Source organism: Myiozetetes cayanensis, unplaced genomic scaffold, assembly GCF_022539395.1.
Source record: "Myiozetetes cayanensis isolate MyiCay16 unplaced genomic scaffold, myiCay2020 scf3, whole genome shotgun sequence".
NCBI lineage: Eukaryota > Metazoa > Chordata > Aves > Passeriformes > Tyrannidae > Myiozetetes > Myiozetetes cayanensis.
Window position 1 is genome coordinate 13,327,899 of NW_026087521.1, and position 14,573 is coordinate 13,342,471.

At 40.1% G+C, this 14,573-nt stretch overlaps 1 protein-coding gene across 6 annotated transcripts in view; it reads right to left on the reverse strand.

Moving 5' to 3' along the window:
• The window catches only part of ATXN7L1 (ataxin 7 like 1), a 126,553-nt gene that overhangs the window by 34,433 nt on the left and 77,547 nt on the right, over positions 1-14,573 (reverse strand). For 3 of the 6 annotated variants that reach the window (XM_050325089.1, XM_050325087.1, XM_050325088.1), the window contains one exon: positions 2,174-2,396. In XM_050325089.1, coding sequence (XP_050181046.1) covers positions 2,174-2,396 — 223 coding nt within the window. Of the gene's footprint in view, positions 1-2,173; positions 2,397-8,685; positions 8,788-9,112; positions 9,251-14,573 lie in introns of those variants that run through there. The other 3 variants (XM_050325090.1, XM_050325092.1, XM_050325091.1) reach the window with 3 other exon arrangements.

A 14,573-nucleotide genomic window follows, 5' to 3' on the forward strand; every position in this document is an offset into this window, starting at 1 on the left:
TGAATCCTACTTGCATTTTTGAGACAAATGTTTTTGTGTCAATTGAGTACTTCCTTCTAAAAGATAAGAAATTCTATGGCTTGTACAAGACAGAATCTTAAGAAAGAATAAATTTTATGAATTATTTTATGAATTACTTTTTTCTCCTGATAAGAATCAGACCTGCTGAATATTTTCTAGAATTCTAAATAAATATTATAATCCTCTAATAGAATAGGAACAAACACTTTCTTCTGTAACAGCTGTCAGCTCTCTATAACCTGTGCTGATTATCAGACAGATTTTATTCTTTAACAAGTCCTATAATCTAAGGCACTTAATACTAAATTTGACAATTTCATTGATCTTCACTTCAGAGTGTTTGTGATTTGTTATGTGCTAATTACAGTATCTTTAACTACTATAAGCCTCATTTCTCCCCACTGGTAAACAAAGTTGAAGTATGATGTCCCAGCAGAGCTGTAAGAATTGGGTAATTCTCAGGTACAACTACTGTCATATTCGTTGCCAAATGATTAGCAGAGCAGTACAACAGTTATAAACGGCTAAATCTAGGCTGTTAATCATCAGTAAATATTTGGGATGTTCCCAATAAAGGGAAAAGGGATTGGTGGAAATGTTCAGTTATTTTGTTCCCTTCCAGCTTTTACTGACTGCCAGAATGCCATCTGTTGCCAGAACGGAAGATATTGTTTATAGATTCGGTTAGTCTGCTGAAATGTGGATATGTAAGTTGCTGTCTGTAACAGCAGGAAGAGAAACAGGTTTATAGTCAATAGTGTTAATACTCTGAAGTCCTTTCTGATTTTCTTTAAATTAGACTTCAAAACCAAAATCCTCTCTTATATAAAATTCCCCTCCAACATTCACATGAAAAAGTCACTATTTAGTCAATAATATTTGGTTCTAAGTAGTTAATGAGGAACTTACACATAGATGAGATAGAGGCTATTCTAGTTAATTTGTGTGTGTGTAATCTAAATATTCAGATTTTCTATTTTCAGAATTATATACCATAATTGCCCATAACACTCATCACGCTTAAAGAGGTGGTGGGTTTAGATTTAAAGGAAGAACTGATTTTCACCAAGTTTGTTACAGTGCAAGGTAAATTCTACAGCCAGGCAGAAGCTGCTGTCTTTGAAATCATACCAACTTGTGCATGTTTCAGAAAGCATGAGCTATTCCTTTAATAAAATTTGAGTTTATGCTTTGTCTCATGAGTGAATAGTTTGCATTAAATGATTTACTGCTTTCAGGCAGTTGTGCCCAGAAATGCTGTTTAAAATCATAGCCTTCTTATGCTAGGTATTACATATTAAAGGGAAGGATCTTTACAAAACAAGTAGATAAACCTTAAGAAAAAGGAAGTCTCACTATCTCAAATTTACAGACAGAGAACTGAAGCTGAAGAAACTAAGGCGTAACAGAACCAGGAACTGAACCCAGATCTCAAGTCACCAACCTAGTGACCTAATCACAAAGCATCTTTCCTGTAGATAACTAAAGACAAAACAGTTTCTTATGGGATAAAATAGTGACCCAGTTCTGCTCTCATTTACATTTTTGCAACTCTGCTGCTACCATCACAGTCACGGGAGGATGGGCATGGCAGTCTCAAAGCCTGTATGTGTATATATATCACAGTACATGATGTAAGACGCCCCCAAAATAGTGATTTTTGCAGCCAGAACTTTCTTCTGCCATCTTATAAGGCATCAAACATTATCAAAATACAGAACGAACTCCAACAGCAGCTGCTGTTGAAGATAAATGACTATAACCACTAAGTTTTCATGAACATCAGTTAAGCCAATATTAAAACCTCTGCAAAAATTATCCCACTGTTTAAAAGCATCAGTTTTAAGGGCTGATACTGTAATGGAAGATGGACCTTAAAGATAGCAAACTGGGTCAATATCTTACTTGCTATATGTATCTTAGAAAAAATATTTGAGGGAACATCAGAAAAGTAATCCAGTCCTTTTTCCCCTTCCTATATATAATTTTTTTCTTCATTTAAAAATATCACCAGTTTCCTCCTTTAGAATTGTAGAGGTTTAAACTGTAAACTTAGGTAGGACAAGAATACAGATTTTTTTGATCATTGTGGTACAGACATAGAGATACACTGAACACCAACATCGTTGGTAACCATTATTTTGGTACTTACCATGGTTTATCCCGTGACACTTTTGAAGGAAAGACTGTGTGCTGTTTGCTACTGGAGGTAAGTAGATTGTCTTTGGGCGTTTTGAATGGCTTTGAGTTGCTGCTGACAGGGTTATGGCCGCTGATACAGGATTTCGGTTTCATCTGTACTAGGGATGTCCTGGAATTACAGGCTGGAGAAGCTGGAGAAGGGGAAGGTTTACACATTGAACCGTGTCTTCGTTCTGTAATGGAAAAGGAATGAATTTTACAACATTTCATAGGCTAAAAGAAAAAACGGAAGTTGGGAAAGAGGAAATTGTTCCTCTCTATGCTAGTTACAATGATTTCATCACTCCAAAGAACACCAATTCATTACTATTCTGAATGCAATCAACCAAATGATAATTAAACAAAATTAACTCCGTGAAATGCTCTGAAAAAATGTAAAAAAAATAGTAAAACAAAGGATAATAATCTACCAGAAAATTTCACGCAGAAATCTCAAATAATTTCTTAAGCAATAAGCAACCACTATCATCTGCATGATGTGCACTTGGTGTCCTAACTCTTTCATGTCAAGAAGAAAGAGGAGAATGTGCAAGAACAGTTCAGATGACTTGGTAAAATGATCTGTGACAGATATGAGATTGCTCCTATAATGGTTTATGTAGAATTCACACGACCTGATTATTGGGCAGTTTGTTTTATGACTATCTTGTTTCAAGTTTAATGGTAAACTATAAGAAAAACAGCAGGAAGACTGAAAAGCAGCAAAAGATCTACTGCTCCCGGCCTTTCTAGAGGTTGGAAGGGCCTTGGTTTGTACCTTGGAGGTTATCTCCAAGTACCATTCAAGGTAAAAACTTATTTTTTTTTTCCACACAGAGCAAATGGTAAATGCAAAAACCCAGAAGTTTATATCTCAGTTATAAACATGTCATCTGGAGGTCAGCACTGTTTGCCCTCACACCACACCTCTCGAGGACTGCAAAAAGCAAGGCCTGGCTGATCCCACAGAACAGGCCTCAGGACAGACAGGCTTCAGTGAAATTGTTTGTGTTCGGTTACTATTAGTATTTTTTAAATCTACATGTCCTATCCCTGATACTGTTAAGTAAAAATATTGTTTTATGGAGGTATTTGGCCATTCTTTACAAATCATTCTTTACAGATCACGTACTCCTCCTGGCTAGTGCTTGGCCAGCCAGCTGGATCAATATGCTGCAAACACTGGGCTTGTGCTGTCGAGTTAAGCACAATTACAAAATACGACAAAAGACAGGAGCTGATTTTTGCTGAGAGATGCTATAAACCCTTAACAGTCCTGTCCCCCCACTTGTGGGAACCCTGTTTCCCCAGCCCCTGACCCTGCAGCGAGCCGGCTCCAGTGCTCCCAGCCAGAGGCAGCAGAGGGTGGCAGGGACAGGCTGTGGGAAGAGGAATTTTCCAGTCAGCAGGGCAGAGCTCAGCAGCAGCTGACTGCAGCATGCAGGTGCCCTAACACCAAAAGCCTCCATGGCAGGGATCAGCCAGGTATCCCCCTACTGACACAGTAATCAAATGTACCAAGTGGAACGTAATCATAGGCCAAGAACTTTGGACAAGCTGCAGTTTCTCCTTCAACATGCAGCAATTTTTCCTTGTCTAAAGCCTTCAGCACTTAACTTGTAGAATCCAAGTGGGTGCTACTCTTTGAGCTTGAACAGCATTGCCCAGTCAGCCAAGAGCAGGTAAGGGAAGCAACAGTGACCTGCTGCTGCAAGGGAAGGTTTTCTATTTGCATCATCAATCCTGTGCTCACTAGTTTGATATTTCAAAGATAACTAAGATAAATTTTCCCACAGAGAATCAAAACATGACAATTTGTCTGGCATCCTCACAAGTAAAAACTTGCCAGTAGCAGAAGGATTCATCCATGATTAATTTGCAATAGGCAAATACCTCAAGAACAAAGAGAAATGCTTAAAAAAAAAAAGAATATTCCAAACTGTTTCTCTTAGATCTCCAATGCCTAAATAAAGGCATTTTCTATTTAGGATCAAGCACTTCCATATCTTCACATTCACAGCCTTAATTACAAATGCTGAAATTCCCTCCAGATTCTCCTGCAACTGAAGAACAAAACAGTCTTAATTTTTTTCAAATACAAAAGTATCACTCCTCACTCCCAGAAATGCCAACTGTCATTTGCCAGTTTTCACCACACAACTCAGTGTGCCTTTAAAACTGCTTTGCAGGATGCTGTGAATTTACATTCCTTTCACCTCACGTTTGTGGCCACAACCGTGTAAGCTACCCATCTGCCTCTAAAATGCAGAGTTCCATTCACGGAGAATTAATTTTGTTAAATAATAGTTATTATTTCAAGATTTACCAACTTTCTCAGCAACTCTTTAATCAATTTTAATTAGCCTAATCAAAACTTGCAACTTTGCCATTAATTACTTCAGGACTGATGAAGAGGAACTGCTATGTAACCAACAAAACTGAGCAGTATAAAAAGCAAAACTTAGGAAAAAACATTATTTCCATACACAAATTATATAAATTCAAGATTAATTACTTAAATTTTTACCACAGTTACTGGTTTTCTCAAGCTTGACTGCTTTTTAGTAAACTGTGTCCTCGATTTCAACCTTATGGATATGTTTGGAAATGAAATATATTACTCTGTTATTAAAATTAATTTCCTGGAAAGATGAACATTCAAGATACTGATTCCCCAACTTTATATTTTAAAGCCATCTAAGTATTACATGCCATAGCAAGTTATTTTCTCACAATCCCTTTGTACTATATTTTTAATCAAACTAAATGTCTGGTGCTTTTCTCCAAACAACTTTCTCAATTTATTGATTCCCAAGAGCAAACCAGAACAATAACCATGGATTTTTTTATTCTAACATAGAAAATGGTGGAAGAGGTACTGTTGTGATATGACAATACAATAAAGGCATCTCACTATTTTAAATGGATGCTTACTTAAAAGATAGGGAAGGAAAAGATTACATGATTACTTATTGTAGCTGAGTCTGTCAGATTGGTTGTCATTCTTGTGATCAGAACCAAGAGCTATACTTGGCATTTCCTTTCACCTGCTCAAACTCCCCTCTTCCCCCAGAACATGGCCACAGAAAGTCTTCCACTGTTTAGACAGACTCTATTTGAGATTCATCAGCATTACCCAGCTTCTCTTAAAATTTCCTAGAAGTGAAATGGAAACTGTGACCACTGTAAAATCACACAGGAGAAAGAATATAATTAGCCAGTGCCTCACAACCATTTGTGTTCTCAGACACTGCTCGGACAGGTAAAATCTGCACATTTACTCACAAAAGTGACTGTCACTTTGGTGTCAGCAGGAGAAGATGGTAGCAACACCTTGCAGGTATGGCACAGTAAAAAGCTGGAAGAGTAACTCCCTACAAAGGGGCAAAGAATCCCTGTTTGAGCAGGGCAAACATTGGCCACAGGAGGCTGGACTTGCCAAAGGTGTCAATTCTCAGATGAATCTCGATGGTGGGGGCATAAATTGTAACTAAATATTGATATATTCCTTCTCAAGGACTATTGGGTTGCCTCTCGCTTCCTACCTCCTTGCTATGTATATGGTATTGAATCTGTCTTAGACATTGGTAATGTTTCAGAAAAGTAATGACAATATACGACAAAACAAGAAAGCCATCAGCTGTCAAAATCAACTGCTTAAGACAGGGTGGTGGTGGCTTCTCTATGAAACTGACTTCCCTGCTCACATCTGTTCTTTAAAATTTTGTACTAAATTATCTGTTCCTATTTTACATATATACAAGGAATTACGGACAATGTACAAATCTGTTCTTATACAGACTATTTAATAAATTAGTATGTGAATAAAAGACATTTACACATGAAATAGTTGTTACAAAATTAAATATTCACATACTAACATGCTCAGGAGACAATCAGCTACCCGTGTTACAATTTCTATGCTCGTTTGCAGTTTGCAGTTCATATGTAAAGAGATTAGATCCAGCAGTGCCCATGAACTTGTACTGAGACAGCTGTGGATGTGGCCATCCCTGCTCACAAACAGCAGTGGCACAGTCAGTGGACATAAGTGAACGTAAAGTTTTCACTCCTAAAAATAAAAAATCCTGCAAGGCAAATAGTTATCAACTAAGATACTAATGTAAATTCTCTACCCACTTTTCAGTTTCTGCAGAAGCCTGCAATGCTATCTACGAATGTGTATTCAAGTTTGAAAGAGAACTTTTCTGATTCATTTAAGTACTTCCAAATGGATGGTTACATTCCACATAAATAACAACACATATTCTGTTTTGTTTCTAAATACCAGTTGCTGTCAAATCCAAGAGCACAGAAGCACAATCAAAGTTACAATCCTCTTTACCACATTAATCCTTCTGCAACCTCTCAGCTGTCTCTGCGCAGCCACTGCAGCAAGTGACAACCAACATGTGACTTCTGCTGTCAAACAGTTATCATATTAATGACATTAATCTTGGAGGAAAGTTTAACACTCTCTCACTGAATTAACTGCACTTTCTAAAGAATCAACTTCAGATCAATATCTGTTATTTTGTCTATTCAGAGGCAAGAGTCCAAAAGCTGGGTGCTACATATCGTTCTAATGTGCATTGCAAACTCTGCATCAGTAGCATTGCAAACGATCTTAAACTATTCCAGGAGATTCTCCATGTCCTATGGAAACATGGATATAGTCCAACTTTGTCAGCCAAATCTGAATTGTTTGTAGATGTGAAGTCCTTATGTTGTTAGAGACCTAACAGTCCTTGAATCTCCAGAGCTTCTCTCCTATGCCCTTGTACTCCATTTCTAATCCTCCTTCCTGCATCCTGCACAATGCAACTCCCTGCCTTTCCCCAAACCTCTGCTGCAGCTGCCAAAGTCCTCTAGGCCTGCCTTTAAATCTGTAATTCCACTGGATCCTCTCTGACAGGTCACCAGGGAATACTGGCAGCTGTTTTGCAGGAAACACCACATCTCCTTCTAATCATAAGCAAAAAAAGCAAAGCAATAGAGGGGCAACATGAGCTCCAGAGACACAAACACAGCGTGTGGGAAAACGAGGCAGAACCACATTCCGAGTAGAAACTCTCTTCTCGAATTTTTGGCTTGACTCTTTCACACAAGATCAAGCACTCACTTAGCTCACGGCAAACCTTACAGACAACAACACTACAGCAAATATGTCACCACAAAAATATGCCAAACATACCACTTTTCTACCCAAACAGATCTTTATGTGATCCTGAAACTGCAGATATCTCTAATACGGACAACAAACAAAAAACATTTCTTACTACATCCCACCAACATCCATCCTTACCCAACATGCAGCTACTCAAAATGGACCAAATCAAGTGAACAGTTTTTGCTCACAGTTAAGTTCTTGTCCATCAAAATGGCACAGAAGATCACGAAGGAAAAAAGTCATGATACAATTTGAGTACAGAGAAAGATATGCCTTTGGTCTTTCAGTGTTGTGTTTGGGGTTTTTTTTTGGTTTTTTTTTTCAGGTAGCTGAAACAAAGCAAAAAACTCCCTCTCAATGTCGTCAGAAGACAGACACTAGAACTTTGTCAGCACCAGTCATTTTGAAACATTACTCTTGTTTAGCACAATCTGACTTCCTGTGTGCAAGAGGCCTAAAGCAAAAATCAATTTTAGGTTGGCCCATAAATAACTTGGAGACCCAGTGTTATGGATTATAACTTGGTGTTACACTTGGTAAAAACAAGCAAAATATAACTGCTAAAACTCAGAAAGGTAAGAGAGTTATTTGTAAAGTTATTAGTAAACATTTACAGAATAATAAAACTCCTTTTAAGCTTGTATTCATTACAATGCTTGAGTTCACAGCCCTTTTACTTAAAATAGCATAAAGTAACTGATCTGACTGCCCTTAACACAATATGAATACTGTTTGTTACTCCCCATTTATAATATTTAAGCAGATGGTAATGAAATTTAGTATCTCATTCACAATGTAATTCTGTAGCAGCAACATATCACAGTCCTGTTGATAAAGACGTTACATATGGTAACTCATACGTGACCTATGCAAAATCTATTTACAGTATATCCTGAAGTGTTTTGTTGCACAGCCCTTCACTCTGCAAAGTTGAGCAATGTATACTTACAATTTCAGTAAACAGTAAATGAAACCTACCACCTTGTACTGATCCCAGTTCAGAGTTTGCAAATGTACTTGGCACTAATCCTAATAAAACTAAAACAGAAAAAAAACCCACACATGCCCGAAAAGCAACAGCCAGCAACCAGAAAACTGAACAACTAGACTCTTGCAGAAATGTGTCATCCTGCAGTAACTGGCAGCTGGTTCATAACAAGAATTCATAAACACCTTGTAAGCACTTTCATTTTGCAGCCACAGTCTGAAAAAAAAACTAGCAAAACCCAGTACGTGAGGTTAAACAAAAATAAAATTGGATTTGATGTTAGCAAACTACAGCATAATGTTGCAAGATTGAAGGATAACTTTACCAGCTTTTTTGACAAAATACTATTCCAAGTCCAGCTGAAAAAGTTTGGAAATAATATCCGCAAACCGTTCCACCCTTCTTGCGCTGCGCACTGGAAAGGAAACAGCACAGTCGGTTTCATTTTGATACTTCTTGTAAACTGACAAAGGAAATAAACTGCCAGCTCCAACCCCCAGACTGATCCGCTGCATAAAATGCTTGCAACAATCGCAAGCTTCATTCCAGGTCAAATGACATAACTGGGAAATTATCAAGTGCTAAAATAACCACCGTTCCGCTGGTGTTTATTTACAATAAACACAAGCTTCGCTTTCTGACAGAAACCCACTAAAACGATTCTCCATTTCACAAAGTCTACAAGTGAGTAGGATCAGCAAAATTATGCAAAACATCCTGCTAGAAGAAGAAATGTAAACTGAGCCACTTACAGAGAGGAGCAGGCTGCCAACTTAATCTGATTCTACGACGACTGTAAACATGTACTTTTGGAACGTGAAACGATTCACATTGCCACAGATGCCGTCAGAGAAACACAGCAACGTGATTAGGTATTCTGCACACGGGAAAAAATCAGGCAGATGACCTGCCGCAGCAAATACCAGATCAGCGCTCGCACACACCAACTGTTTTGACTACAGGCACTTGTTAAGCACCAAGTTTCGGTCCTACCAGTTGGACACCAGAACTGAACCTGTGCCAAGAACAACATGAGCTGAAAACGGCTGCAGGGTTGTGTTTTTTTTTTTTTCTTTTTTTTTTAATAATTGTTGATACAACCCAAGTAACTGCAGAAATGAACCAAAGTGCAAAATTAAAAGCAGCAAAAACCACAAGTGTATATTTAGAGGAAGACGCTGCATTTTTACTTCCTTGATTCAGAAAAGAAGGAGGGTGTTTGTGTATAACACAGTTAGATGAACATGCTGTTTTCCTGGAAAAAATTTTATTTATGGGATAACTTGGCATTTTTGGGGGTAATCATAAGAGACAGGAGACATAATCTCTAGAGTATCACTAAATTACATTTAAGTGGCCAAATATCTTAAAAATGGCCAAATTCCATGAAAAGCCACACACTCAGCATTTCCCGGAACACTTCCATTCCTCTTCAATAAAAAGCATGAAAAGAAAAAAAAAGAAGGGTCAAATGGAACTCCAGCACATTAAAAAAATGCTTAAAATAGTGCAATTAATTATCCTAAATGTAAAATGAAGCTTCTGGGTACTTGTCTGCTTCTTTTACAAGGATTTTGAGATCTGAAAATGAAGCTCCAAGATATCACTGAAGCATCAGAGCTACAGGAAAACAATGGAAGTGTGAATACTCTGCCCTGGTGACAATGTCAGTCTTCACATCAGTCTTCATCTTCATGTGCACTGGAAGTCCTAGATTTAACTGTAGCGTCAAGGCCTGTTTCTGCAGCTATAAAAGGGGTATTAATGATTTAGGGTATTAACTTGATTAAAAAAAGAGGTGAAGATTTAAGTAGGAATTCACCACTTCTGTAATGATACAATTCCACAAATGTAATCAGCATTTGCCACCTGACGCATTCCTACTGCACAAAAAAATGACAATTTTCAACTCTAAGTCATACATATTTCTCAGCTTAGCAAGGCCAAAAATCCCCAGGCAAAAAAGAAATAACAGAGCATGCGAATCCCAGCTCTGCACTTTTTTGAGTGACAGTCTACCAAAGAAAAGCAAGGAAAGTTTAGGCACAGAAATTTCCCGTTCTGCTGGAGGAGATGCTCTGGTAGTCCAACATGAAACTAGAGAGACATCCTGATATGTTTGAAACATTTTGAGTAAATACCATCTCACACCTCATGTTCAGTGCTTACACCACATGGACAGCCCTCACCACCCTTGTGCACCGGTATCTTATTACCTGCTGATGTGTAGTAATGACATTCCCACCATTTTTTGTACTCAAGAGGACGGAAATATATTATTAGTTCTAAACTTAGGACAGACACATCAGGTGAAATACTAACATATTTCTAGCAATCAAGCCAGGGTACTTTCAAAGGTAAGCACTACCGACATCAGAATTTTGTGGGTGATTTTATATATGAAATCTTTTATTTGGTTATTTACTGGATGAAAGAAAAAATTATCTTTACATTTAAGACTGAAATATAACAAAAGGAACCATTTACTAAATATACAAATTTACAAACAGCTCACCTGATCATTCCTTCAAACACCCAACTTAAATAATTTCACTCCAGATTGTTGCAAATAGAGGAAAATTTAGTACTGCCATCCTCTCATGCTTCATGCCGTGTAACAGACCTGTTTCCTCAGGCACATTTTTCACATTCAAGATCATATGATGATACATATTTTTATTTATTGATTTATACTTATCAGGTAAAACATTTCACTCTATCTCTATTTCCATCTTCATCATATTTACCAAACAGTAACAAAAAAAGCAATTTATGTACATTATTGTTTCAAGAAGTAATTGGATGTTTCCCCTCATCTATCCTAAACCAGAAAAGTGATACTTCTTTAATGCTTTAGTGTCATAGTTCGTATTTTTTAGCAAAGAATTTTTCTTTCCTTTCCTCCTGCCCGTGTGTGTGCTCTGTGATGGGCCATTTTAGTTGAACAAAAGAATCACCCGGAGCCCTTAACGATGGAGATTTGTCTCCTTGACAACGAAGGGGGGAGTTGGCTGGTGTGTGACTGGAAGGGGGTGGAGGCTGGGGGGGGAGGAGACTCTCTCTCTCGCACTGCCGGGGTGAGAGGCTGCTGCGGGCTGCAGACACTGCCGGGCTCCTTTGTTTCTTTTCCTGTCGGAGGGGAGTTTCTGGCGGCTGCTCTTGGCTCACCTCTGGCTGACTACAAGCTCTGCTTACAACGGACCCTAATCAGCTGAAGTTTGTGAGTTTTCTTCCATTGGGAGAACTTTCTGTTTTATTGCTGTTGTTCCCCCCTCCCCCTCCCCGGTGGCAGCCAAGGATCCAACAGCGCCACCTGGTGACGGGCACTGGACATTACAAGTTCAACTCCTTCAGTGATCCAACAGCGCCACCTGGTGACTATAATAGGACACTACAAGTTTTTACACCTTCAGTGACCCAACAGCGCCACCTGGTGAATGGTACAGGACATTACAAATTTTGCATCTCCAGTGACCCGACGGCGCCCCCTGCTGACTGTGGTTGGAACAGCACCAAAGGGTGCAAGAAATTGAACTATTTCTTTTTTTGCCGGTTTATCAGTTTTGTTCTTGAAGGGGATTATTGGTGGGTATAGGAGTATTACTTAGTTATTTTACTTGAGTTTTTTTTTTCGTGTTCCTGTTAATACACACATACCTTTTAATAAAGGGCTGTTATTTTCCCTTTTCCATAATTTGTTTTCCTTCAATTGGAGCCTCTTAATTTTGGATTTATAATTGTTTGGAAAGAGAAGTTTGGGTCTTTTCCTCCTAATTCATCCTCAGCAAAAGACCCTTGTCTCATTTAAACTGGGACATCTTTTGGCGCCCAACGTGGGGCCCGAGAGAGGAAAAGTGGAAAAGGAATAACTGCCCTTGTGTGACTTGATATGTGTTTGTGAACCTATAGGCACCATGAAGTCTAAGATCGCTGCTTTTCTGTGGTATATAATTATGCCGAAATCTATGTCCCACCTGTCGATGTTTTTCAGCTCAGACACTATGACCCTCATTGCAATAAGTATGTTTGAGATCTCGCACTGGTTTTATGACATAGTAAACTCAGTACCTGTTATTTTCCTTCGGGATATGTTCTCAAGGATATATTACTGCCTAACCTACACTGTCTCCTTTGGGGTTTTAAGGATAATGGCACCTATTCCTATGGAGAAACACAGGGGAGTATATTTGCCCAACCCTTCATACATTTTCCCTTTGGTTCCACTACAATAGCCTCTGAGAGATTTAAACTCTCTTTAGATGTAAGAGACATTTTACTTCTGGGGCTTCTCGTGCAAGGTGTCATATCTATTGCCACGGTGTCATATCTAATATTCGTAGTTAGGCCCAGGATTTACCAGGACCAAAAGGTGCTCGGTATGGTGCAGCCCTCACAGGGTAAAGGAAAAAATGAAAGTGAGAGGTCTGATACAAGGGTGACTCCAGATAAGGCCAGTTCCAAGGAACCAAACAAGTCAATGGAGGTTGCCCCTATCCAAAAGAGGAAATATAAGACCAAATCAGTTCGCCCAGTAGATGATGATGGGGAGGCAGGACCCTCACAGGTAGCCAACCCGGAGCCAGAAATCATCACTGAGTCCTTATCATATGACAACCTCCGGAAAGTACGGTCAGATGTCCTTCGTCACTCGAATGAGCCCATACTGACCTGGATGATTCGAGTCTGGGACTCCACGGGTGATACCATAAACCTTGATGGCGGTGAAGCAAGGTTCTTGAGGTCTATTGCCCAGGATGTGGGCATTGAAGGGGCATTTGTGAGAGAATCAAAACCCCTGTCTCTCTGGGCACGGCTGCTGGACGCTGTGAGAGAGAGGTTCGTTTACAAAGAGGCTTTGCAGGCAGACCATTTGGTGAAGAGCTGGAATACCATGGAGGAGGGATCCGACGCCTGAGGAAATGGCACTGTTGGAGATTCTGTTTGGAAGGGATATGCAAGCTAATCACGATCCTGACAAGGTTAGATTTACACCATACATGTGGTGGACCTTCATACGTATGGGGCCATCTGCACACGTCAGTTACTTGACATCATTGGAGGCTGGGGAAAAGAGTGAGCCAGTGGCGGTTATAGCAAATAAACTTCGGATGTACGACAGTATGGTCCAAGGATCACTACAAGCCCGCGTTTCCTCCGTAGAGACCTCGATCAATAACCTGACTAACATAGCTACAAAATTACAAGATCAACAGGAGAAAATCCTAGAAAAGATTGAGAGAAACAGCTCCCAGGTGGCACCAGTGAGAACCGGGCGCCCCCAGCTAGAGAGGGTAGACAGACCTCACGAACTGAGCTGTGGTATTTCCTATCTGGCCATGGAGAAGACATGAGACAGTGGGACAGGAAACCTACCCATGTTTTGGCAGCCCGAGTACAAGAGCTGAAGGACCAGAGAAAAACAAAGTCCGTGAAAGTGAGTGCAGTGCCAGTATCCCGTGGGCAGGGATCTGACCCACTAGAAGGTACCTCCCGCCGGTATTTGCAGACGGAAAACTGTGACGAGCAGGATAGAGACCAGTATTAGAGGGGCCCTGCCTCTAGCCAGGTAGAGGCACGGGACAACCGTGTCTATTGGACGGTGTGGATCCGATGGCCTGGCACATCAGACCCACAAGAATATAAGGCTTTGGTTGACACTGGCGCTCAATGTACGTTAATGCCCTCAGGACATGTGGGACCAGAGGCTATTTCCATTTCTGGGGTAACAGGAGGGTCGCAGCAGTTGACCGTGCTGGAAGCTGAAGTGAGCTTGACCGGGAAGGAGTGGCAGAAACACCCCATTGTGACTGGTCCAGATGCCCCATGTATCCTGGGCATTGACTACCTTAGGAATGGGTATTTCAAAGACCCCAAGGGACATAGATGGGCTTTTGGAATAGCTGCTGTGGAGACAGAAGCTGCTAAGCAGTTGAATTCACTACCTGGCCTCTCAGAGAACCCTTCTGCTGTGGGACTGTTGAAGGTTGAGGAACAGCGAGTGCCAATTGCCACTACAATAGTGCACCGTCGGCAGTACCGAACAAACCGAGACTCTGTGATTCCCATCCATAAGATGATCCGTGAGCTGGAGAGCCAAGGAGTGATCAGCAGGATCCACTCCCCTTCAACAGCCCCATCTGGCCTGTGCGTAAGTCCGACGGAGAATGGAGACTGACTGTGGACTATCGTGGCCTGAATGAAGCCACCCCGCCA